Source organism: Mesoplodon bidens (genome assembly GCF_964165515.1).
Source record: "Mesoplodon bidens genome assembly, chromosome: 13".
Taxonomy (NCBI): domain Eukaryota; kingdom Metazoa; phylum Chordata; class Mammalia; order Artiodactyla; family Ziphiidae; genus Mesoplodon; species Mesoplodon bidens.
Window position 1 is genome coordinate 23,432,340 of NC_138169.1, and position 25,896 is coordinate 23,458,235.

General features: G+C 54.2%; 1 protein-coding gene across 1 annotated transcript; it reads right to left on the reverse strand.

The window, feature by feature from the left end:
* Positions 1 to 494: 494 nt before the first annotated feature.
* ZMAT5 (zinc finger matrin-type 5) lies at positions 495 to 25,896 on the reverse strand. Its single transcript, XM_081252205.1, has 6 exons — positions 25,808 to 25,896; positions 14,788 to 14,942; positions 9,920 to 9,982; positions 7,593 to 7,673; positions 6,229 to 6,340; positions 495 to 898 (listed from the first exon to the last, which is right to left on the reverse strand). Exons 2-6 carry the CDS (start codon positions 14,912 to 14,914, stop codon positions 769 to 771), a joined length of 513 nt encoding a protein of 170 aa, XP_081108331.1. The 5' UTR covers positions 14,915 to 14,942; positions 25,808 to 25,896; the 3' UTR covers positions 495 to 768.

Here is a 25,896-nt window from a genome sequence, read left to right on the forward strand (position 1 = left end):
GCTGCGAATCCCCTGAGCAGCCTATGTGGTCTCTCTACTGACTGGGGAGCTCCTCCAGGGCAGAAGTCACCCCTGGTGTCAGTGCCAGGAAGCTCAGCCAGGCCACTCTCCCAAGCTCAGGGCCCGTCCTCCTGGGTCGCCCGCTTCTCCACACCATCCAGGCCGGAGACCCAGCTCCCATCCCTGCCCGAGCTGTGCCATCTCATGGTCGGGCACCAGCTCAGCACAGGCTGATGTGGGGGCCAGGACGGCAGACTGAGTCCTCAGCTCCCCTCCCCAGGTCTGGGGCTACTGCTCACCTGGGCGAGTCACAGCCATGCTGGCTGCCCCCTGCCCGGCTGTGCTGAGCCTCTGCCGGCCCCCAAGGGAGAAGGGCAACAAGCACCGGTCACCCTGGAGAGGACCTCACCTCACTCCACCCCTGCCCATCATCTGACCCAGGGCCAGAGCACGGAGCTGAGGGCGCCAGGCAAGGGGCAAGAGCAGCCGCGCAATGGTGGTGACAGACTTTCTTTATAAACATCTGGAAGGAAGTCTTCTCAAGATGTCCCGTTGGGGTGGGGGTGGTGGAGTTGCCTGGCTCAGAGCCAGGACCAGGGCTGCACCTGGTTGGGGCGGACGCTTAGTCCTCAGAGAGGCCAGGCCAGGCCCAGTCTTTAGTTTCAGATGCTCCATGGGGTGCAGCAGGAGGGGGCCTGGGTGTCCCCCGTACAAGCCCTTATCTTGATTGTGGCTGACTGGAGGGCTGACTAGGCAGGGATAAGGGACTCAGCCCCACTGGACGCTGGACTGCAGGGGCCAGCCCCCAGGCGGGGGTGCCCGCAGGGATGGAGGAAGCTCCTGGACTGGTGGCCAGCCCACCGGGTACTGGAAGACGGTGGCTCTGATGGGTTCAGCCCTAGAGGGAAAGAGAAGAACAGAGAATTAGTGTGGAGCACAGCCCAGGCCCAGGCGGGGGCACCCCCCTCCAGCTCACCCTCCCCACCACCCCAGCTGTGGGCAGGGGCAGCTGCCTGTATCACCTTTATGGAAGGCAGAGTCTCAGAAACACGCCTTTGACCCTTTGAGCTAGCCACCTCACCTCTAGGATTGAGCCCAAGGAAAGAGGGGGGCTGTGGGCAGAGACTGAGCTATAAGAAATGGAAATAACCTAAGTGTCCACCTGTGGGGGACTGATTAAATATATATGCACGTCCACAGCAGAGAATGCTATGCAGCCTGCGTGAGAATTAAGGCAAACTTATATGCACTGACGAGGAAAGGTGTCATGATGTACTACTGTGTGAGTAGGGAGAAAAAGCAGCTTATAAAATAATGTATATAGCATGATACTATTTTTGTTTAAAGATATATAGCATATATAAATGCATAAAAAAAAACCTGGAAGACACAGCAAAATGTTAACAGTGGTTCTATCTGAGTGGTGCAATTATGGGTGATTTTTTTTTACTTCTTTATACTTTTCAAGAAAGTTTTTCAAGCACGCAACCCTTTGAAATGAGAAAAAAATATTGTCTAAAAATTTTTTAAAAGCCTCATTTCTCATGCTACTTACTCCCCTTCCCCTTAAGGTCCACCGCTCCCCGGAGCCACCTCCTAAGGCCCGGGGCCTATCTGAAGCACCCACCCTGTGTGCTCAGCCCGGGGTGGCGTGTCCTAAGGGAGCTGCTGAGGCACAAAGGCAGCCTCCCCACCAACTGCTCCACATTCCGATCCTTCTGGACTCGACCCACACTCAGACTGCCACTCCAGGGCTGCTCTGCCCCTCAGGCTACCTTGAACTCACTTGGGAGCTCACGTCGCCCCTGTAGGACTGGAGCTCTCCAAGGGGGAGAGACCAGGGGATGGGGTGGCGTCCATCTGCTCCCGCAGTGCCCAGAGCCAGGCCTGGCACAGGGAGCCACCCAGTGAGTGTTTGCTGATGACAAACAGCCATGCTGAGTGCTATTACTGCTTGGATACTACTGTGGGCCAGACAGCACGGCTGAGAGGAACCTCAAGAATCCTTACTGAGCCCCATTTTATAGATGAGGCAACTGAGGTGCATGGAATCAGTCACGGGCCCAAGCGACACAGTCTAGAATCGGGGATGAGAGGCCGGAATGCCACCTACACGTGGGCCCCAGATGTTGGCCCTTCATGCTTCTGCCCCCAGCCCAGCCCACCCCCAGGCCCCACTTTCAGTGAAGGTGAGGCCCTGGCAGGCTCAGGGGCCCAGTGGCCAGGCCTCTGCAGGACGGGAGCGTCCCAGGCCCACTGAGAGGTTTGAAGGCTCGACCAGCCACCCCTCACGGGCCTGACCTGCTGTCAGACCCAGAGCAAGGGCTTCAGACAGCCCCAGTGCAGCCTCTGGGGCCTCCCGTGGCACGAGGACAGGGGAATCCCTGCTCGGCTGCCTGCTGCCCACTGGAAAGCACAGAAAGCGGCTCCCAGCATGATTTATGGTGCAGGGGAGATTTTATAAACTCCACCAGGCGCAGAGAAGGGTGGGAATGGAGGGAGGCTCCGCAGTTGCTGGAAGGGAGAGCCCCGGCTGCCAGCCAAGCCCCAGCTCCCCGTGGGGCTGGGGTGATCTCAGTTCTCCTCAGAGAGGGTGTGATCCATCGGGGAGCCCCTTCTTGTGAGCCTCAGGCTCTTCCTCTAGGACACGGGGCAGACTCCCGGGCAGCTGAGGCCTCCCGCCAGGAGAAGGGTGCGTTCCCTGGGCCTCAGACATGCGGGCCCCAAGGCCTTGGAGCACACCCCTCCAGCCTGCACGGAGCAGACGGGGACACAGGTGTGCAGGACTGTGCTCGTGGCTTCTCTCTTGGCCTGTCTGCCCCGTCACAGGGACAGGGCAGCTCTCTTTCATCTGTCCCCAGCTATGGTCCTAATTAGAAGGAGAGAGTCTTAGGGAGGCACCTGGGCCAGAACAGTAGCACCAGCCCTGAGAGGGGTGCAAAGGGGAAGATTAAGACGGATAAAGTCACAATCTGAAGAGCCAACAGTGGAAAGCAGGGGCCAGCACTGGCCTCGCAGGGATCCGCCTGCTCACCTGAGGCTGGCCCCTCCCTCTCCCTACTGTCTGCTCCCAGCAGGTGCCTCAGGGTCAGTCTGCTGGGGCACGGGGGTGGGACAATGCACCAGGCTGGGGCCCCATTGAGCCTCCATCTCCCCTTTACAAGGACGGTTAGCCCAGCTCACCTTGAGGGCTCCACTCAGCCTGTAAGGTCAGAGCCCTCAGGTCTGGGTGGCCCCAGGTGGGCCAGGCAGCCGTCTCTGCCCTGTGTCCTGGGGGAAGGACACAGACACCCAGAGAGGAAGAGGGGCCACCAGACCCGTTCCCACGAGGCGCCAACGGCACTAATACTCAGGAATAGTCCTCCAGGCCGGGACCCTGCTCCCCCGAATGCTCTCTCATGCAGCCAACATGTCCTGGGTCTGCGCCAGGCTGATGACAGTGTGAGCTTAGGGCCGTGACGGGGAGGCCCGGGGGTGGAAGGGGAGAAAGGGGAGATGTCTCAGCTAAAGCCTGAAGGATGAGTCTGAATTTGCCAGGCAGGCGTGGTGGTGGGGGGGCAGTTCCAGGCAGAGGAAACAGTGTGCACAAGGTGCCCCGAAATCAGCAACGCCCACCACACCTAACCAGCTGCCAAGCATCCGGCGAGATTGACAAAGAGGCCAGATGGGAGAGGTGAGAAGGTGACCCTCAAGGGCCCTGGAGGCGGCAGGGAAGTTCTCCGGGGCCCTGCAAACTGGGCTGCGGAGTCCGGGTCCACCCGACAGGGAGGAAGCCCAGGAGGGTTTCAGCAGGGCCGGGGCCAGGGAGTGTTCTAGAAGCTGGTTGGGGCTGTTGTGTGGAGGATGGACTGGAGGAGCAGAGGCAGGTAGGAGACCAGGAGGGGCTGCTGTGACATCTAGGAGAGCCAAGGTGGGTGAAGGGCAGAGAGGGCACTGTTGCCACAGGGCTGCCTTGATGGTAGGAGACTCAGGGGACAGAGAGAGGCAGCCTCCTGGCTCTAATCCACCTCCCCGACCCTGTGGAGTGGGGGCCAGGGACGTAAGGGCAGAGCCCAAAGCCTGTGGGCCGCAGGGTGTGGGTATCATTTTTCATGAGACCAACCTGAGGGGAGAGGGCTGAGGAAGACCAAGGCTGTGATGGCAAAAGCAATGATAAATGGTCACCTCCCTCCTAACAACCCCCTTTTCTCAAGGCTGGACTGGCCTGCTCTGCCCAGAGAGTCATTCATTTTGGCTCCAAGCCCCCAGGAGGCAGGTGGACAGGTGCAAAGGCACAGAGAACAAGTGGAAAAGCAGGTCCCCTGGAAGGGGCCAGGTTGGGTGGTCAGCAGGAGAGGAGCCCGGGGGATAGGGTTCAGCCTAGGGTGGTCCCCAGCGGCAAGCTCTATTCCAGAAACAGTCACTGCCATCCCAGCAGCTGGCTACTGCCACTGCCACTACCACTGCAGACTTCCGGCTGCAGTGGCCAACCACTGCACTGGCCCTTGGCCAGCCCTAGACCTGGTAACAGAAGTGGCCCAGGGTCCAAAGCCAGGGCAGGGACCTAAGCTCTCTCTCAAGTGACAGCTGAGTACTGCCAAGGGTAGCAGGTGTGTGACCAAGGCAGTCACAACCTCCTGGAGGGGAAGAGATTCCTCAGCTACAAACCGGGGGCACCAATCCCCCTAAAGGCCGGGGCTGAGTGCCGGGCACACCACGGCACCAACACACCTGATTATCACGTGGTCATCACTCTTCCTGTGACTCTGGGCCCGTCATTCAGCCTCAGTTTCTCCACCTTGTCCCCTAGTCCTCTGAGTCTCATGGTCACAGGCACACTGCCTTAGAGAGCACAGGGACACATCTGTCCCTAGGAAGGGACTTCAGGGCACCCATCTCTACCCACCCCCACGCCCCCTCAGCCCAGCCACAGGGTCTCCCTGAGCCCTCGGCACAAGCCCAGGGGGTGCCCAGGCCTCTGGGGCTCACTCCCAGCAGAGGAACCACGGTGGCGGAGCGGGGAGGCAGCTGGGTCCAGGGAGCGGGGGAGCGGGGAAGCCCCCAGAGTTCTCTGAGTGGCCTCAGCCCTGAGCCTGGGGTGCAGGACATGGGTCCCTGGACCAGTCCCGAGGGAGGCGCCCACACTACCAAGATCACAACCACTTCTGACATGACCAGACGGAAGGGACGTCACACTCCAACACAGGAGTCATGACTGTACTATATGTTTTCAAGGTCGGGGGACAAACTGGGCACAGATTTAAAAACAAAGTTAATTTTAAAATAGTTTAACAAACTCTCCTCACTGAGGCACGGAGAAGGCAAGAAGCTTGGCCCTCATCTCCTGGCGGAGCCTTAAGGGAAGGCCTCACCCCACAGACTGTCCCAGCCAGGCTGCTGTCCCATGAGGCCACCGGGTCCCAGTGCAGTACGGGAAAGGAGGCAGCCCGGCACGGGGTGACTTTACCAAGTCAGGCAGCTCACAGGCACATCCTTTAGCCCTTTTCCTCCCTTCTCTCTCTTTCAATACCTGGTAGAAGACCCCAGGAGCCCTGGCTTTGGTCTTGGCTGTGACCTTGAAGAGGAGAACCTGGGACGGCATGCAGCACACACCTGTGGGCTCCTGACCCAGGGTGCTCCCCATACAAGGGGTAAAGGGTACCCTGTCCACTTCTGAGCATCCTGAGTGCTGGGCCCAGGCAGTAGCTGGGCCAGCCCCACCCCAGCCCCCTCCTCAAGGAGGCAGTGGGACAATGACAAAGCCTGTCACATGCCTGTGCAACCCAGCTGTGCCTGCTCCGAGCTGTGTGCCCTTGGACAAGTCACATCATCCCATGAGCCTCACTTCCCCTTCTGCAGGGTCGGAGCAACCATGCCTATCTGGCAGGGCCCAGAGGGGACAGTGTGGTGACTGGCTTTCTGGGGCCTCAGTAACCACAGTCAGGCCTCTCCCTCTGGCAATGGACTTGGTGATGTGGAGTCAAGCTGGCTTGGCCACCTGCCCCCTTCAGCCACTGCAGACTCCACCAAGGCAGGGGGATGAGGCCTAGGCACAGGAACCTTCAGGCAAGTGCCCTTCAGCCTCTGGCCAGGGCCTGGGGACCTAAGAGCTCCCGATGTGGCCCCCACCTGAGGAGTCCTTTGGGGGCGCCCGTGTCTGGTCCCTGGGCAGTTTGTGGAGACAAGGGCAAGCTGGCTGGTGTCTTGCTCCTGGAGGGCATGGGAGAAGGGGACCCACAGGGCCTGTACCTGCTGCTTGGGGCCGAGCTCAGCCGCTGGGCTCTCTTCTCCAGCCAGTCCTCCACGTGGACCTCAGGGAGCTCGGTGACGTCTAGTGGCCACTCCCTGGCCCACCTCTCCTCTGTGGGGATAGAGAGGCAACTGAGGGGCATACTCACCCCCATCTGAACCCCACACTCTCACAAAGCAGCTGGAACCTTCCAGAGGCGGGGGGGCAGGCACAGGCTGGGAGGCCAGGAGCAGGTCCTCTGGCCTGTCCCCATCCTGCAGCCACCTCCCCAGGTAGCCCCTCTGGGCCTCACTCTGCTTCCCCATGAAGTGAAGACAAAACACTGGCTGCCTCCCAAGCTTTGTGGAGTTGGACACAGGACAGTTGAGAGCCTGGTCCTCAGGAGGGGTCCAAACCTGGGGTCAGGGAGGCAGCGTGGGCTGCAGAACAGGCAAAGGCTGCGCTCTCCCGCCACGGGCCAACGGCTCTGAGAGACCATGGCTGGAAGCGCTGGAGATAGAGCTGCCACCAGGACTCACTGGCCTGGCCCATAAGGCCTCACTTCCGCCCTGGGAAAGCTCCTAGAAACCTGTGTTTGTGGCAGGGCTGCAGCTACACTGTCATCAGATCCCCAGGGCAGGGCACTGCCCACAGGGTCTGACTGGTCAGAGGGGAGTGAGGCCTATTGGTGGAATAAGGGCGAAGGCCAGGCCACCCCAGACGCTCGCTGGCTGCCCGAGGCCATGTGGACAGAGGAACTGCACTGGACGGGGGCTCACGTGAGGCTCAGTTTCTCCATCCATTCAATGAGGGGCTGTATGCGAAGATCGATAAAGACCATCTAAGTGGGAATTTCCTTATCTCTAATTGGAGCAGTAGGAAGTGAATTTCCCAAAGGCAGACATGCCAGTTTCCAGAGGGAAGCTGAACTTGCCCTTGCCTGTAGTCCCCAGGCCTGAGCATCCTGAGGGCAGGGAAGGTGCTCTCTTTATCCCCTTGTCCCCAGAGCGCAGTGGGGGATCTGCCAGGGGCCAAGTAGGGGCTCCAAACACATTGCCTGATTGAGGAAGGGCGGGTGGGTGTACATGAATGAATGCCAGGCTAGCAGGGCCCAGGTGGGGCTGAGGCACACCCTTGGGACTCCTGGACAGGAAGCCATACGTGTCACTTTAAACCCAGCCGGGCACATGGATGGGGGCTCCCTGGCTCCTTCCCAACTCATGCCTGGGGTGGTTTGAAAGCAGTTCCTGACGCCCTGGATAGCCCTCAGCCTACCCCACATGGCAGCCACAAAAGAGGGGGAAGTGGGGAGACACAGGGCAGAATTCCCCTACATCCCCGCAGCACCCACCCCTGCCCAGCCCAGGGTCCCAGTGAAACGCACCCTCCACCTGCATACTCAGCTCCTGCAGGTCTCGCTCTGACATGTGGGAAAATCTGCAGTTGGAGCCAAAGTCGCACTGGCCTGCAACGGGAGGAGAGAGTCACTTGCTGCCCGGGATGGACTCCTACCATTGAGCTGAAGGGCAGCCTGATGAGGGGCCACCAGAGTTTTAGGGGCAGGGTGTTAGGGACTAAGGAGTAGCAACTCCAGCCCCGAGGAAGAAGCTGGACTCTCTCTGGCCCAGTCATAAGAGCAGCCGGCACGGCTTGTCTGGTCCACTAGGCCCTGCTCACAGCCCTTTCCTGGCCGGGGACCAAAGTCCACTGAAGCCTTTCATGATTGGGTTCCATAAGCCTCTGCAGGCTTGTCTCCTGTTACCTCCCCTTGTCCTGGCCCGCAGCCCCGACTAACTATGAGTGGGTCCCTGAGAGGGTTCTGCTTCCTCATGCCCCCCCTTGGTGCCCCCTGCCCATGGCGGGGTGGGAGGGAGGTCACAAGTAGCTGGACTGTGCCCCAGAAAGGCTTTAATGGCAGCTTTGTCAAGGAGGTACCAAAGTCCAGGTTGGCTTTCCAAATCTCAACTGGGGACACCAAAATGTTTCTCAAAATAACAGGAGACTAGGGGGAGAAGGGATAAATTGGGAGATTGGGACTGACATATCCACACTACTATAGATAAAATAGATAACTAATAAGAACCTGCTGTATAGCACAGGGAACTCTACTCAATACTCTGTAATAGCCTATATGGGAAAAGAATCTAAAAAAAAAAAAAGAGGGCTTCCCTGGTGGCGCAGTGGTTGAGAGTCCACCTGCCGATGCAGGGGACACAGGTTCGTGCCCTGGTCCAGGAAGATCCCACATGCCGCGGAGTGGCTGGGCCTCTGAGCCATGGCCGCTGAGCCTGCGCGTCCGGAGCCTGTGCTCCACAACGGGAGAGGCCACAACAGTGAGAGGCCCGCATACCACAAAATAAATAAATAAATAAATAAATAAAATAAAAAAGAAAAGAGTGGATATATGTATATGTGTAACTGATTCACTTTGCTGTACACCTGGACTAACACAACACTGTAAATCAACTACACTCCAATAAAAATTACAAAAAAAAATAGGGCTTCTCTGGTGGTGCAGTGGTTAAGAATCCGCCTGCCAACGCAGGGGACGTGGGTTCAAGCCCTGGTCCGGGAAGATCCCACGTGCCTCAGAGCAACTAATCCCGTGTGCCACAACTACTGAGCCTGTGCTCTAGAGCCCGTGAGCCACAACTACTGAGCCCGTGTGCCACAACTACTGAAGCCCATGTGCCTACAGCCCGTGCTCCGCAACAAGAGAAGCCACCGTAGTGAGAAGCCTGCGCACAACAATGAAAGAGTAGCCCCTGCTCGCCGCAACTAGAGAAAACCCGCGCACAGCAACAAAGACCCAAAGCAGCCAAAAATAAATAAATAAATAAATAATAAAAAAATAATAATAGGAGACTAGAGGTGTCCTAAGACAGCCTTGCCTACCAGCAGTGTGTTCACATCAAGGTGCAGCCCACGGGGAATGGCAGCCCGATTCGCAGGCCTGGTGCCCATTCTAGGGGCAGCATGGGCTCCTGAGGGGAGCATGGCCATTCACCCCGCTCTCCTAGGCCAACGGCAGTACCTCTCCCTGGTGCTAAGCTCCCTTTTACACCATGTTAATCATCATGGTTTTCCTCTTTGCCTTGGCTGCTAGGAAACTCAAGGCCAAACTCTTAGAGTATACAGGACCTCAAGGCAAGCATGGAGGAGACTAAGCATTCTCCTGGCCTTGTCTTATTTTTCCTATCCTTATTTTCATCTGCCTTCGGCTCCTTCACTTACTGAGGTTTTTGTCTCTAAACTATATGCATCTTTATTAGCTACGTACTAAGCAGTAAAATCAACACCCAGCGTCCTTTGTTCTAACCCTGAAGCTTCTCAGCATTGTCAGGCCTGTTCCTGTCTCCAGCCCTGCCTGCTGGGAGGGAGGGCACAGTGGAGTTCAGGCTCCCAGGCTAACTTAATCAGTCAGTCTATTACACCCATTAGTATCTCCTGGATTTACTTGTAGTCTCCCCGCCCTTGCTTGTTCTGGGTAAGCTGATAAAATCACATTCTAGGTCTGAAGAGCTGAGGACCAAGCCCTGGATGTCATAAAGCACAACCCCTGGGAAGGCCCCTGTTGACTGTGTCAAGCCAGCTGATGCACCAAGGCCACAAAGCGGGCTCAGGCGGGAGGGTGGGGGGTGCAGAAGTCCAAGCAGACCAGACAGGGCATGCTGGTCCCTAGGGGGACCTGAACAGAGTAGAACAATTTACCTGTCAGTAGAAACTTCCTGCAGGGCCGCTTGTTCTGCTCATCCAGCAAGATGGCAGCTGCATCTGCAAGGAGAGAGGATCCGGGTTCAGACTTGAGCTGCACACAGGCACTTCCTACCACCGAGATCAGGGAAGGAAAGAGGTCCTCATCCACGGAGGAGTGTAAGGGGGGATGACCACAGGTAGGGATGCTGGGCAGAGGGATCCGAGCTTCAGGTGACCTCAGCCCCACCCACCCCACCTAGACCCAGCCAAAGGCCAGGACCAGGTTTGAGGTCAGAGACTCTCAACTTTGCACAGTAGATCATATTGGGAGGTTCTTTTGTGTTTTTTTGTTTTTTTAAGTCCTGGTACCAGAAGAAGACTTCTCTGTATTGTCTTTGCAACTTCCTGAGACTCTCTAATTATTTCAAAATAAAAACCTAAAAAGCCCACCAGTAAACCCCAGGGCCCAGGCATCGCTCCATGGCCAAGGCTGTACCCCATCTCCCTCTGTTCCCCTCTCACACTAGCCACCGGCCTCAACAGGACTTCCTGGCAATCTTTCTGGATATGAACCTTAACCCCGGTTTCCTCCGATTTTTCCTACTTTTATCTTCATCATATAGGTACAGTTTAAATCTTGTATGCTCCTTGGTGGGCAAGGAATCAATCAGTCAAAATCTGTGAGTGAGACAAGTGAGGAAGGTACCCTGACTCAGAGGCCCTCATGTCACCCTGGGGGAAGGAGAGGCCAGGTCTGGGCTGTGCACTTTACCTGTCCATCTGCTGCCTTTTCTAGAGGCCGCTGGGGTAAAGGAAAGACCATGGGCTACTGAGTCCAGGTACACAGGACCACATCCTCCAAATGTCACCATGACTTCCACCTCAGAAGTCTAATGGCTGTTGGAAGCCTTATCCCACCTGACTTCTGACTTCTATGCTTCATTTCATGGTGTTAGCCATTCCTTTTCACTGGATTCCAAAGTCACCGAATCAAAATAATTCCCCTGGTATTTCTGACCTTCACTCTAAGAGCCCCCTGGGCCCTCTGTTCTTCTTTGTTTAGATTTTCTGTTACACTTTCTTGTTTCTTTTCTAAATTTATTCGGAAATCAAACACATCTCTGCTGGTTACTCCAAGATGGAGACCTCACCACTAAATTCCTACTTAGCCCTCAAGTCAGAATTCCCAGCTGGGGCAGGTACCAAGCATTTCCAATTGAATACTCTCTAGACCACGTCCAAATGGAGTGAGGGGTTAGGTGGGCTCTCCATTAACGAGCCCTGACTGGTAGGTGAACTCTCTCCAAGTCTCAGTTTCCCCATACGTAAAATGGGAGGGAAATTCTCACCTGGTAGGGCTGCTGTCAACATTTAATAAGATAACAGATGGAGAGAGCACTGGGCAGAGGAGGTCCCATGTTAGAATTGTGGGAAAGTGGGCCTGGGAACGGCTTCAGCACCACGGTCCCTGGGTAATGTTAACGTGCAGCCAGGGCTGAGAGCCTCTGAAGTGGATGCTCAACAAACGGGAGCAGTTCTTACTCCATTTCCTCCTCATAAACCCACCATTTACATGAACATCCCCATTTTGCAGACAGAAAAACTGAGGTTCACATAGGGAAAGGGGGCACACACATAGGAAGTGGCAGTGCCAGGTTTGAACCCTGGCCTGTGCGTCTCAAGCCCCCACCCTTTCCTGTGCAGTTGCTGATTTCCTGGTGGCTGGTGAGTAGCCGACTCTGAGGGGGGCTCCTCACTTCCTCAGGGCTGGGCTGCTGGGGTCGAGAGTTAGCTATCAGAGGACTCACTCCCGGGGCGGCCTGCAGGAGCGTGGGTGGGGCCAGCAGCGTGGGGAGAGGGTCAGCACTGGACTTGTCAGACTCAGCCCACCCAGCTGGTGCCAGAGGCTTTCCCTGGGGAGGAGGGCTGGTGGAGGGCGTGTGGACATTGCCCAGGGCCCCGCTGGGGTAGGACAGCTAAACTGGAAATGGGGCTGAGTCTGAGTCTTAGACAAGAGGCCCTGGTGGGGTGACTCAGTACAGGAGAAGAGTTCCAGGCTGCCCAGCATCTGGCTGGTTGTTCTCAACTCCAGCCACATGGCGAATCACTTGGCAGCTTTTAAAGTATACACAGCCCAAGCCCATCTTTCTCAGGTTCTGTTGTAATTCATCTAAGGGGAGGGCATGAGAATTGTTAAAAGCTCCTTAGTGATTCTGAAGTGCACCCAGGATTGAGAACCCCCAGCCACAGGCCCTGCTCCTCCGCCTGGCGTTCAAGGCTCTTCAGGATCTGACCCCATTGGTCCTTCTCGCTTCAGCTCCCCAAATTAACAGCTGCCCGGCTGCCCTGGGTTTGTTTGCTCGTTCATTGAGATATTCATCTAACAAACATTTACTGAGCACGTCCTGTGTGCCAGTCGCTGCGCCAGGATGAGGATTTAGTGGAGAACAAGTCAGACCTGGTCCTTCCTTCCACTCCAATAGTCACACTAATCCATGTGGATATAAACGGGGTAAACAGCCAGCATGCAGCCAAATGACCTGACCTGGCCCAGGGGTTGGAGAGGGCGTCCCGGAGGACTGTCTGGGGTGGGGAGGACAGCAGGAAAGGCATGCCTGCAGAGGGGACAGTACTTGTGGTGGTCAGTGTGGCTGGAGCTTGGAGGGACAGGCCAGCAGGGCTTGGAGGCCTGGGCGGGACAGGGGTTCCACCCAGAACACACTGTTGTAATGGGGTGTGAGGTTACACAGGAGAGGGGCCCTGTTTTATTCACCTTTAAGTCTTCAGAGCCTCTCTGGGAGCCAAGGACACGCTAAGCGCTCACCAAGTGTTGGCTGAATGAATGAGCCATGAGATAAAGGGTCCAAGGCCAATCCTTCTGTGGACCCATAAGCATCGTTCTTACTTAGTAAGTCCTTACGTGCCATACAGTCATCAGGAGATTACTGAGCCCCGTCACATCCCTGGGAGGGGGGATATGGCTATTACAGCTGTTTTACACATGGCAAAATTAGGGCTACAGTTCTAGTGAGTGACACGTTGGGACTGACATCAGGCAGCCCAGCTCCAGGGCCCATGCCTGTCCTGACCAAGGCAGATGGATCATCATCCCTCTGAGGGTTAAGGGACTTGTCCAAGGCCACGAAGCCGGGAGCAGAGCAGGTCTCGGGTCCTAGCTGAGGCGGGGTACCCTGTGCCCTTGCAGAGACTGTGCTGTGCGGTTGTGCACGTGAGCTGGAGCCCTGGGGAAGCCTCCCAAGGAAGGGGAAAGAGCTCATATGTCAGCTTGGGGACCAGGGTGAGGTGATCCACCGCTCTGGATTTCTAAGTCACCACCTGTAAGTGGGGCTCCCTGGCCTGCCCAGCTTCCCTTGAAGTGCTGTTTTAAGGACTGGATGTGGCTGGGGATGTGAGCGAATGCTGGGAACCCTGAGAAGGGGTTTGTGGCACCCACTGTTTCATCTATTCTATAGCCCTCTTCCAATCAACCCTGTACCCACGGGCCCAGGGTTCTTGGCTGAAAGTCTGGGACTAGGAACAAACACCAGGATAACCTTGAGGCCTAGCACCACGCCAGATCACAGCCCCTACTAGATTTGGGGTACAGGGAGCCTCTGCCTGACACCAGGTTCAGAGGCCTCTGAGGCACCTGGGAGACCCCTCTGCCCCTGAATTCCCCTCTGCCCCCACTCCCAGCCCCTTGCAACCATAGCCGCGCCTGGTCTGCTGAGTGGCTTGGCCACCCTCCCTCACCCAAGCCTAGACCCCAGCCCAAACCTGCCCCTGGGGATGGGGGTCAGGGGATCAGTGTTTTTTATTTTAAGGTCTCTAGGTGATCCTAATTCAAAGGGTTTAGATCTGCTGCCTTACAGAGTTACTGAGAAAAGCAAATGACAGACCGTGGAAGGCACCTGGCATACAGCAGGCACTCAATAAAATGTGAGTGACCTGAATCTGAGTCACAGACCAGGGAACTCTCTGTCTCCCCTTCCGAGCTGCTGGGACTCAGCTCCTTCCTTCCAGCCTCTGGGTCCTGTCCTGGAATCCTGCTCCCCAGCTCATGGAGCCCCGGCCCTGCCCCGGCTCATTCCAGGAGCTCCTGGTCACCCCACCCCACTGCCACAGTCCTCCTCCATTTGTCCAGCTCCTGGCGCCTCTCTCACTACTGCTCAGTGTGTGTCTAAAGACAGCAGAGCAGCAGCAGCTCCCCTCCAGTGAGTGCTCCTGGGTGCCAGGCCCTGTGCCAGGTGCTTATGGCCTTAATTCCTTTGTCTCATAAGCCTTTCCCAGAAGCAGCTCAGTCATTCGACAGCCATTTACTGCGCCCCCTGCTCAGGCAGCAGTCGGCCATCGCCATCAAATGTAGCTCCGGTCATGGTAGCTATTGCCCACAGCCCTTCAAAGGCTGCCCTCTGCCCATCCCCCTTACCATGGCCTCTGCAGGCCTGCACGATCTGGCCCTGGCCCTGTGGCCAGCCTCGGCCCCTACCATGCTCCTTCTCATCCTCTCTTCGGCTCTGAGAGCAGCTGGCGCTTTGCCCTCTGCCCAGGATGGAGCACTGGCTTTTCCTTACTTTTCAGCCGTGGGCTCAGACTTTAGCTCCTTAGAGAGGCCTTCTTCATGGCCACAGTGTCCCCAGAGCCTGGCAAGGCGTCAGAGAACGGAGCCCTCAGTCAGGATTGCGGGGAAAGGAGCTTGCCTTCCACCTGCCCCTCTGAGGGCCCGTCTGCCCCAGGGGCCAGCAACCCAGGTCTCCTCTCTTTTGCTCCTCAAAGAGCCCAGACCAGCACTGTCGCTGGCCCGCAGCGTTTCCCTGTCTGATGATAAGAAAGACTGGAGAACAGGGCTCCGTCAGCCCGGCCGCCAGGCCGGCAGCACCCACCTCGGAACATGTCGTACCAGAGCTTCTTGGCCTTGAGGTGCTGCAGCCCGTTCAGGTGCTTCTTGCGGTTGTGGAGGTTGTCCTGGAAGGAGCGGTCGCAGTAGTCGCAGAAGTAACGCTTCCCCATGGTCACCCCCGCTGGGTGCTGCCGCTGCCTGGGAAGTCACAGGGCACTGGGTCAGAGCGCAGAGGAAATGCCATCACCCTGCCTGAGCATGCCCGGGGGCCAGGCCTGCGCCACGTCAGGAAGGTTCTACTTACTTACCCACACCAGCTCGTAGGAACTCCACAACAGCCCATGAGGGGCTACCCGGGCAGATGCTTATGGCCTGAGAGGCCTCATTCCAGAGGGGTCTTTTAACAGTTCTGACGCCCAGCTTCCACCCCAGGTCGGTTAAAGCAGAAACACAGTGGGTGAGGCCTGGGCATCAGCATGTTTTAATGCGCCCCAGGGAATTCTTGTCTGCAGCCAGGCTGGTGAAACACCACCTCACCCACTCTGGACAGCCCCCCACCACCACCTCTGACGTCCCCTCTCCTGTTCCTCCATGCTGGCCGCACAGCCCCCCTCTCTGCTCCTCACATGCGCCAGGCACACGCCAGGCACACGCCAGGCACACGCCCACCTCCCGCTGTTTGCACCTGCTGTTCCCTCTGCCGGGATGCTCCCCCCGCACACCTGCCCTGCTTGCTCACTTGACTCCTTCAATCTTTGCTCAAATACTACCTTCTCAGTAATCTCCCATGACCACTTTACTTAAAATTGCAGAACCCTCCACTTAGCTTTCCCCATTCCCTGCTTCACTTTTATCACCTTTGAAGTAATAAGTTACTTGTTATGTTTATTATATTTTTCTTTCCTTCAAAAGGAATATAAATCCATGTGGGCTGGGATATTTTTGTGTTTTTTTGTTGTTGTTGTTGTTTTTAGGACACTCACACTTTATTTTTCTACATAAAATTTTCAAAGCCCCAGCCCCCAAAGTGGTGCACGGTACAGAGTAGGCAACCCAATATTTGTTATTCAACAATGAGTTAATTCCCATTGTCCTTATGGGACAACTGGGGTTCACAGAGAGGAAGCGATTTGCCCAAGGTCACACAGCTGGTAAGCAGAAGGCAAACCCAGGTGCCCTAAAATCCCGCTGCTGGTGTCCTCTCTTCCACAGCCAGCTTAAGGCTTAGAGAAGCCAGAGGGCTCAGGCAGAAATGCACACAGCTTCCCAAGGAGATCAGCTAAACACTTAGGTGGCAGTCACAGAGGGAAATGAGAACGTTTCAGGGTCTTCAGACACTTAAGACCCCTCAGTCCTGGTGACCACAGCTGCCACTCCTGACCCAGATCTGTAGCCATGACTCAAGGCCAGCCCTTGGGTCCCTGTTTGGTGTCACAAGACCAGAGGACAAATGGGTCCACTCAGGGCCACCAGGTGGGATCTGCAAAGGCTGAGCCCAGAATAGCCTCTTACCTTTCAGGTCCTATAGTCTGACCCCTCATTTCCCAAAGCAGGTTCCTGAGGCCAAGAGGAGGAAGAAAAGTGACTTCCCCAAGGTCACGAGATAGCAGCCCAGGCCAGTGGCAAAAGCCCCAGACTCTCAGAATCTGGCAAATAAAGTTAAAGCTGAGACCTGACCCACAGGGCAGAGAGATGGGGGAATACATGTTGGGAAGAAGAGAATGGGGAGAGACACAGAGACAAACAAGCCCCTGGACAGTCCAGGCAGCCAGGCGAGGGATGGAGAAAGCCGCTCCTGCGGCAGAGACAGTGGCCATTAAGTCAAGGGCTGTAATGGGATCAGGAACAGTCATTCAAAATGAAAACGTATAAAACCTCTCTTCTCCCATTACTGCTGAGAAACCGCATCCCAGACATGCGGACTTGATATATTAAATTTGGCAGCTCTAATACACCCCGTCTTGCCAATAAACTTATAGGAATTGGACTGAGATTATAAGAGATGAACGTTTAACCGCCGAGTGCTTAACTAAGCCATTCACGAAGGCTGAAGCTCAGAGGAGCCGCTGGCTCTGGAGCATAAAGGGGAGGGGAGGGGAGGGGAGGGTACGGGAGGGGCAGTGGGAGGGGTGTTCCTCCAGGAGACTGATAAGGAACAGTGGCTCTGCGGCAGACTTAGCTGGGCAAAACCACACAGGGCACTGGGAAGCCAGCTGTGTGACTTGGACCTCTCCAGGCCTCTACTTTCACTGTAGGAATAGGGGGCGGTGGGTCCAACGGGTTGGCTGATTGCTTAGGGAGCAGCACACAGAAGTTTGAATCCAAATGAATTATTAATAAAAGAGTAACAGCAGTACAAATGACACTAATAATGTCTGGCATTGAGCAAGTGTACAATAAATGTTATGTAATATTTGATGCACTAAGTACCTACTATGTGCCAGCACTGGGCTAAAAGCTTTATAATGCATCATCTCTTAATCCTCAGGACAACCTGTGAGGTTTCAGATGAGGGCACTGAGGCTCCAAGAAGTGAAGTGACTCAGCCAAGATCATGCTGCTAGAAAGCAGCCGAGCTGGGCTTAGAACACAGGCAGGATGGCTCTAGAGCCCCCACACTCCTCAACACTTCTGAAAGTCGCCTCGCAACAAGTCATACTGATGACAGCTTTCCTTTACTCACTACACCCCCAGGACCACGTGGCCCCTTTAAACCCCAAGAGGTATGTATTACAACCTCATTTACGATTGAGGAAACTGAGGCCCAGAGAAGTGCTGTGAGGTGCCCCAGATCACACATCCAGGAAGGGCAAAGCAGGTCTCCCACCAAACCACCAGGAAATGAAGATCACATGCCCCTCTCCCAACCTGTCCAGCAACACTGATTCAAATGATGAGCCCCTCGGGGCTGGGCTGTGTGTGTCTGTGTGAGCGTGTGTATTCGTGTTTTCCCCTCTCTCTCACATGCACAAACCATGGGGGGCACACCAGCCTCAGCTGAGGGCCATCGTGGCCGCACTGCCCACCTGTGCCTCCCTCTGCCCACCCTGGCCACCCCTCATTTGGCACAGGGAAGGGCTCAGCCGTCCGGGACGGGTCAATGGACTTGTGTCTAGTCCCAGCTCTGCCAGATGAGGATGTGGCTCTGTCACTTGCCCTCTCTAGGCCTCGGTTTCCCCACATGTGAAGTGGGAGGCAGGCAGCTAGACCAGGTGATCTCTAAGGGCACACACACACACACACGTGTGTCACTTAGCACAGAGCCTGGCCCACAGGAGGCCCTCCAGAAACGTTGGCCGTCATCACCATCATTATTATTAGCCTCCAAAAGCCTGTATTTCAGAAAACTGAGACTCAGAACAAGGAACAGGATATCAGTGCCCAAGTGACCTCTGTGGTCAGCTGCTCCATATTACAGATGAGGCAAGGGAGGCCAGGAAAGGGGAACTGAGTTGTCCAAAGCACACAGCACAAGGCCGGGGTGGGACTGAACCTCAGCCCCTTTGGCAGGCTAAGACCTCTGCCTGCACAGCAGCTCTGCAGAGCCCCCAGTGCCCGGGAACGGCGTCAAGGGAGCAGAGCGGCTTTAGAGGGGCCAGCACTTCCTGCCTCCTTCACAGGCCTGACCCCATGGAGGCAGAGGCCCTGTCCCTGGTTAGGAGCTGGCCTCCAGCAAGGTGACCTCACCCAGGTGTGAAGTTCTAGAGCTCCTGACCCAACTCCCTCCCGCTCCAGTGCCCTGGCACACATTAGCAAAAGATGCGGCTGCAGAATCCTCTGGACAGATACAGCGCCGGGCCAGACACACAACTTGGCAAGCAGAGTGTATTTCACTCTGCCTCACCTCGCAGCCAGGCGTCCTTGCACAAGGCACAACCTGCACCACCGCACTTGGCAGCCCTGAGTGGGAGGTCAGGGAAAGGGGAATGGGGACAGCCGGACGTCTCTCCGGCACCCAGACACCAGCATGGGGTGCTGACTAAGCTGGCCCTCTCTGCCGTGATTCATCCTTGTCCTCTGAGGCTGGCGCGCTCTGCAGTGTGTGAGCGAGGTCCTGTCCGGAACACAGGACCATCCCGCCCCACTCCCTCACCAGGAACACAGGCAGTGCCATCCACCCACTCCCAGAGACCAGGTCCACGGTGGCAACAGCATCTGCTGGCTCCCTGAAGCTTCACCAGGTGACAGGGTGGCTCCTCATGGGCACGGGGCAGAGGGCAAGGCTAGTGGGACCACCCTCTGAGGTCACACAGGCCTGGGTTCAAATTCTAGCTCCACCACTAGAAAGTTATTTCATCTCCCGGAGTCTGACCTTAGCTACAAAACAGGGACCCCACCGCTGCTGTGAATTTACCACCACAGAGAATGGAGGCCGTTACTGCTGTTGCCATCATCCCCTGGGAGGCTCACTCCCCTCCTACCCCCAGCACGTCCTGACCACTTGATTTAAAATTGTAGCCAAAGTCACAGCAGCAAACACATCTGCCCCCTCACCACCTGCTCTGTTTTCCATAGCTCGTCTCACACACTGATTTACTGCCACGAGAGCTGCCTCTCCAATAGAATACAGGCTCCACGAGGGCAGAGAGTTCTGTCTGTCTGTCCAACTGCACCACCTGGAACAGAGGATCAAACGCAGAACTGCTGGTGGAATAAGCGAGGGAGCCACCCGTGGAGCCCAAGGCCTCCCACCCTTTGTTCACCGACCCTCTTCTCCACAAGCCTGAATCTGGGGACAAGGACGGGGACGAGAAGAGAGACATGTAAGGCCCCTGAAAGCAGGTCTCTGCCACCCCCGCCCTCCCTGCAGGGCTTCTGTCTCCAGCAGGGCCCCCACTACCGACTTAGACCACTCCCGGCGAGCCCACAGCACCTGACTGCAGGCCTCCAGGCTCAGGGAAAAGATGACCAACGAGTTGAGATGCTGTGGGGTGGAAGAAGGAAGAAAGGAGAATCAGATTTGACACTGTGTGCTAGGCATTCTTTTATTTAATCCTCACAGACCGTCGGAGTAGATATCAAGGCATCCATCTCACAGATGAGGAAACAGGTTCAGAAACACTCACTCCTACTTTGCTCAAAGCCTCGACTGGGAGAGACACTGATAAGGAAGATTTCTCATCAACCTGAGTGCTGCGGGTGGGCCAGTGGTGCTGAGGGGCCCCGTGCGCCTCCTGTGGAGCCCTCACCAGGCGTGCCAAGGCACACCGGAGCCAGCATTCACACTGAGGCCTGGCTGACCCGGGACCCATTCTCTCCCCACCCCACTGCTCCACCGTGAGGCTGGCTCAAGGCAGACATCTGTGCTTCACTGATATTCTTGGTTGCTTTCATCACGTGTGTTTCAGGTACAGAGCTGGCTTTGGCACAAGGCTAAAATAAGCCAACAGCTCAGCCATGGCCAGGGGCTGGGATGCATGCTGTAATTATACAGGACTTGTGCTCACCACATGCCGCCCTCGAGCTTACCTGTCATTTCTTCTAGTTATGGCACCACCAGACCCCAGGTGAACAGCAAGCCTCAGCCAGAGGATGACTTTACTGCACACCCACTAGGAACATGGCAATGTCCCAGCGCCACATACGCCCGCCGTCTGGAGTCGGCGGCATCGGACCTGGCCCATGCAGGTGGCCTGCAGACTGCCTGCTCAGGACCCAGCTCCAACAGAAGTGCCAGGAAGATCCAGATGTCTCCCCTGATAGGAGCCCTGATATGTTAAGGGTCTCCCTCAGATGCCCCAGGGTTTTGTAGCAACCACGCAGCTTTCTCATCCTGACCTCGTTCACGTGTTCACTTCTTGAAGTAAAGTATATTATCCACTCTCAGCAATATAAGGCAGTGGGGACTCCACCCACAGCGATTTCTTAACTCAGCAGGTCTGGGACAGGGGCAGGGTCTAAGGAGGCCCTGATGCAGAGTCCACAGACCATACTTGGAGAAATGCTGGTCTAAGGGGGGAGATGACAGACTGAGGAACAGAGAAGGAGGGAGTTTGCCTGAAGTCACACAGGACCCACAAGACAGTCCTTACTGTATAGCCACACACCCAGGCCTGAATCCCAACCCTGCCACTCGCGGGCTGTGATACTCTCATCAAACTACCTACCCCTGAGCCTCATCTGGAAGTCGGGGGTAATAATACTTTTCACAAGAGTACTGTGAGGATTGAGTCATGCATGCTAGGTGTTTGGCAGAGTGTCTGGCAAGCCAGTGCTGCTCAATGCACATCTGTGGACGTGGCAGCCAGCCTCTGTGGCACCCAATGACCCCAACTCCTGGTGTCTGCACTTTGTGTCTCCCGTTCCAAAGCGTATCAGGGTTGGTCTCTGTGACTAAGAGAAGAGAGCAGAAGGATGGTATGTCACCCCCAAGATCAGGTTATAAGACAACATGGCTTCCATCCTGGTGTCTCCCTTTCTCTGATCACTTGTTCTGGGGGGAAGCCAGCTACCATACTGTGAGCAGCCCAGTAGGGAGGCCCACATGGCAAGGAACTGAGACCTCCTGCTAACAGCCAAGTGAGTGAGCTTGGAAGCAGACTGTCCAGCCCCAGTCAAGCCTTCAGAGGAGGGCAGCCCTGGACGACAGCTTGACTGCAACCTTGTGGGAGACTCTGAGCCAGAACCACCCAGCTACACCACTCCCAAATTCCCGACCATCGGAAACCGTATCAGATAATGTTTGTTGTGGTAAGTCACTAAATTCTAGGGTAATTTGTTATGCAGCAACAGCTAACTAATACAGTGAAATACATGAATGGAGAAACTAAATCACTTTACAATTTGTGATGGCCACAGGTACAAAGTGCCCCACAACCCAAAACTCTCCTGAGTCAAGTCAAAGGAGGGCCCCCCTCCCACTCGCATATGCACAACCCTAAAGTTCCATGGTTCCCTTTTCAGTCATTCATTCACCAGCCAAACACACTGAGCACTTCCTCTCTGCCAGACTGGGGTTCACGCTTCATGACACAGAGTCCATTGCTCTCACGAGAACGTGAGCTGAGTATGTGCTGGGGATGGGTGGCCGACAGATGTACCCCCAGTAACAGTCATAGGTAACAAGCTCTGTGCCGGGGGTCCCAAGGAGGGGCGCCTGCATCCAACAGGGACTTCCTCCAAGGAAATGATCAGAGATCATCTCGAAGATCTAGGTACCAAGGTGAGCACTGCAATGTAGCTTGTCCTGAAACCAAACTCCAAATGTCCAAGAGTAAAAAGAGCTGACGGTTATCCATTGCTCACCACATGCCAGGCAGACCACTCAGGGTCCTGTGTAGAGTGGGGGAAGGGGTTCAATGATGATGCACAAAGCCTACCATCCTCATTTTACCCTAAAAATAACTTTGGGTAGAGGGAGCTCACAACTGCCAAGGAGCAAGAGTAGGGTGTGAGCCAACCTATTCAATGGTGCCATTAAAAATCAAGTTAAAGTAATACATCAACTATACTTCAGTTAAAGAAGAATCAAAGGGAACAATTCCCTACAGGGACAAAATGTTCATCCCATATTGTAAATGAAAAATGACTCATTGTCACAACAGTATGTATAACATGATACCACTTTTTTAAGGAGAAGGAACTTCCCACCTCAACACACACATATACACACAGACACACATACAAAGACTGGAGAAGACACAAAATATTTACTGTAGTTATGTCTAGAGAATAAAATTACGATGTGCGGGATTTTTTTTTTTCATTTTGTGTTTTTCTGTTTTTCTAAGTTTCTACTTTTGGTGTGTATAGTTTTAAAATTTTCCCAAAAAAGTGGGAAATTTGTCAGGCAGGGATAAACCCTATTCCTTCTTCCTTAGGAGGCTGCCATGGAGGGTTCCAGTGACCCGGTTCACCTGGGATGAACCGGCCAGGGGTGGTGTTGAAAGGGATCTAGCGTAAACATTTCCCTCAGTCCAGGCTGATGGTTGATAGGACAAGCCCTGATTCCAAGTGGACCTGGCCCAGTGAAGGTCAGCTGAACCCAAATCTGGGCTCCAGGAGCTTCAGGATGGAGACAGTTTCTCACCAGATAGGCAGAGGTCTCAAGAGGCCAGAGTTTCCAAATAGGAAAGGCAAAAATAGTCTGAAAGAGGCTTTTGAACCATATACCCTGACTCATATAAATACCTCTGCCTTTCCCTTCTCCCCCCACCGCCAAGTCTGGGCTCCAAATACCATGTGACTCTCTGTTACCACTGCCCAAGTCAGGTCTCACCGCTTCACATCTGGACCAGCCTCCTTAGTTCAGCCCACTCTTGGGCAGCATCAGATCAACCCTCTCAAAACAACTCCTCAAAATTTTCCATTGCTCCTGGTGAAGAGCTTATTAAAAATGAAGTCTCCTGAATCAGATCCTCAGGAATTCTGGCTCAGCAGATCTGGAGAGGGGCTCAGAAATTTGCATTTTAACCAGGGACTCTAGCCACCCCCAGTAGGTACCCCCAAGAAATGAAAGCCTGGAGAACTGAGCTTCCACTGTTCATTGACCTCTTCATCCCCTGCATCCCAAAGGCAGCCTTTGCTGAAGGCAGTCACTCTGGGTAGACACAGCCCACAAATCTGTGTCCCAGTCAGAAACTGGTCGGACTATGAACCACCTCAGTAAGCTGAAATGGTAACCCCGACTTGATGAGAATGCTAAGCACAATTTGTTAGAGAGGATAAAAGTGTTTTCTTACTGGCTAAGCATCCTGTCACACTCCAGGAAAGCTTAAAATTGAAAACAGAGGTAGTAAACTAAATCAATTATTGTACTAATGTTCCTGTCCTAAGTTTATTAATAATCAGTGTCTACCTGGTGCTTAAAAGTATCACATTGAAAAGAATTTGACATGTTGAGTATATAACAGAAAAGCACTGTGATTCCAATTTAAAATATAAAAGTTAAAATATGTAGTTAGGTAATTGATAAAGTATCTGTCAGTAATTGATATGAGACTTGTGATTCTAAGTTGAGGGGTTAGCAATGGTTGGAAACACTGGCTGCACATTAAAATCACTGGGGTGCTATAAAAGCTACTAAGGGTGCCCGCCATATCCTAATTTCTTGTCAGAGATGGAGCCTGTATTTTCTGAATCCCCCAACTGATAACAAGTTGACAAAACAGAATTTGACTAAGTTTGTTAAAAGTATTGAAAAGTATTAAAATTTATTACATTTATAAGGTTAATTTTATTAGATTTTCTAGTAACTGTTTAAGTATTCTGGGGAAATTAAGCTTGTTAGGTTATATATCTGAAGTACTTAAAAAGAAAATCAAATATATTAAATGTATAAGTGGAATTAAATGTGTAAGGGAATGTAACTGAGCTGAAGATAGGGCTGAATGTTTAAAGGAATTTAGTTTGTTCAAGTTGAGTTCAAACATTAATCAAAGGGAAAGTTAAGGTCATTTTTCTTATTTTTCTAGATTTATGTATAGAATAATAATTTCTAAGTTGAAATCGATGGCCTAAAGAAAATTAGATTTTTTTAAAAATTGTTGCTCCAAAATGAGAATGAACTAAAAAGGCAAAAAAATAAAACAAGCTCCACCTTAACTCCCTGTGGTCTTCCCAACCCATCTCACTTAAAATAATTCCTCCCTCCTCTGAACTTCTCATCTGGGAAGTTGTCAGCAAGATATAAGTATTCTTTCCCAGAAGCTTCACAACTTCCTGCCCGAAAGGGCTACCAGGATGCTTTGCAAATAGAAAATAACCGTGGATATAGAGCATTTCACGTTTTTCCTCCCAGTCCCCAAACGAGGCATTACTGTTGTTTTACAAGTCAGAGGCAGATCCAGGTCTCGAATCCAGTCCCTGGTTTTCAATGCCACACGAACGCCAATGACTTTTATCTCTGGCTCAGGCCTCTCCTCTGAACTCCAGATCCAAATCCCAATTAGCCTCTGGACCTCTCCATTTGATGCCTAAGGGGCAGCTCAAACTTAATGTGGCCAAACAGAACTTAAGATCACCCTGTTGATTTTAAGTTGTTGAGGTAAAAACTTTGATGCCATTCTTGAGTCCACTTTCCTGTATGCCCTACATGCATCTGTCAGTTTGTTCTGTTTGTCCCACCTCCAAAAATACATCCCAAATCTGATCACTACTCTAATCCACACCCTAATCTAAATTACCACCCTGCCTCAATTGACCCACCACAGCAACTTCCCCTCTTCAGTCTGTTCTCCAGAGCAGCCAGAAATGATGACATTAAAATGTAAATTAGATCATGTCACACCCCAGCTTAAAACCCTTCATTGGCTTCCTAGTGCAATTAGAAAAAATAAGACTCTTTACCACGGGTTACAAGGCCAGTTATGAGCTGACCTGAGCCTACTTCATAGTCCACTCTACTTTTTTCCTCCTCAAACACCCCAGAATAGAGCAGCTTCAAGGCCTTTGTACCAACATTTTCCTGTTTGAACTGCTACTATTTACTCAGGTCTAGGGTTAAGTGTCGCCCTGGGGCCCACCTTGTCTTAAATATTACCACCACCACCCCCTCCCCAATCAACCTTTCTTCAGCTCTTCAAAGCATTACTTGTCATTACTGCACCTTCCCATCTACCCATACACAGTAGAATGGGCGCTCCATGAAGGCAGGGACTTGTTCACCGCTGGGTCCCCAGCGCAAGGCCCAGAGGCACTTAGGAAACATGTGCTGGACGGCCCTAGTCCTCCAAAATCCTTGCTATTTCTATTCCCAAGAAAGGATGAGTGGATCTAGGTCTCCTGCCTTCCAAGCCAGGATTGTCAGCTGCGAAACCCAGGGATGAGGGTAACATGAAGCATGGGCAGAATCGCCACTTCCCCTGAGGCTGGGCAGAGGGATTCAGTCCCCGGGACCCGATTTGTGCCACAGGCTCCAACTCTAGCCCGGGACTTGGGGCTGACAGAGGAGACAGGATGGGGGACAAGCCTGGGACCGGGCACCCAGGCCTCGCTCTCCTATCCACTCCGCATTCCGTTTAATAGTGTGGCCCGCCGCGGGGTTCGCGGACTTAGATGGAAGAGCCCAAGCCCTCCCGTGGGGGTTAGGACACTCGCCCTCGACGTCCCGCCAAAGAAGGTACCTGGCTCCGCGGGGCCAAACGGTTCTGAGTTCCCCCTCCTGCGCCCTCACGCCACGAACTGCTTGCTGGGATTCGTAGTCCTTCCTTGG

Bases quoted from the DNA above. Each gene is read 5' to 3' on its own strand.
- ZMAT5 (XM_081252205.1), bottom strand. From the start codon at position 14,914: ATGGGGAAGCGTTACTTCTGCGACTACTGCGACCGCTCCTTCCAGGAC. The intron at 9,983-14,787 runs GTGGGTGCTGCC...CTCTCCTTGCAG, and splicing joins CTGGTACGACATGTTCCGAG to ATGCAGCTGCCATCTTGCTG. The intron at 899-6,228 runs GTACAGGCCCTG...CTTTCCCTCTAG, and splicing joins AGCTCGGCCCCAAGCAGCAG to GGCTGAACCCATCAGAGCCA.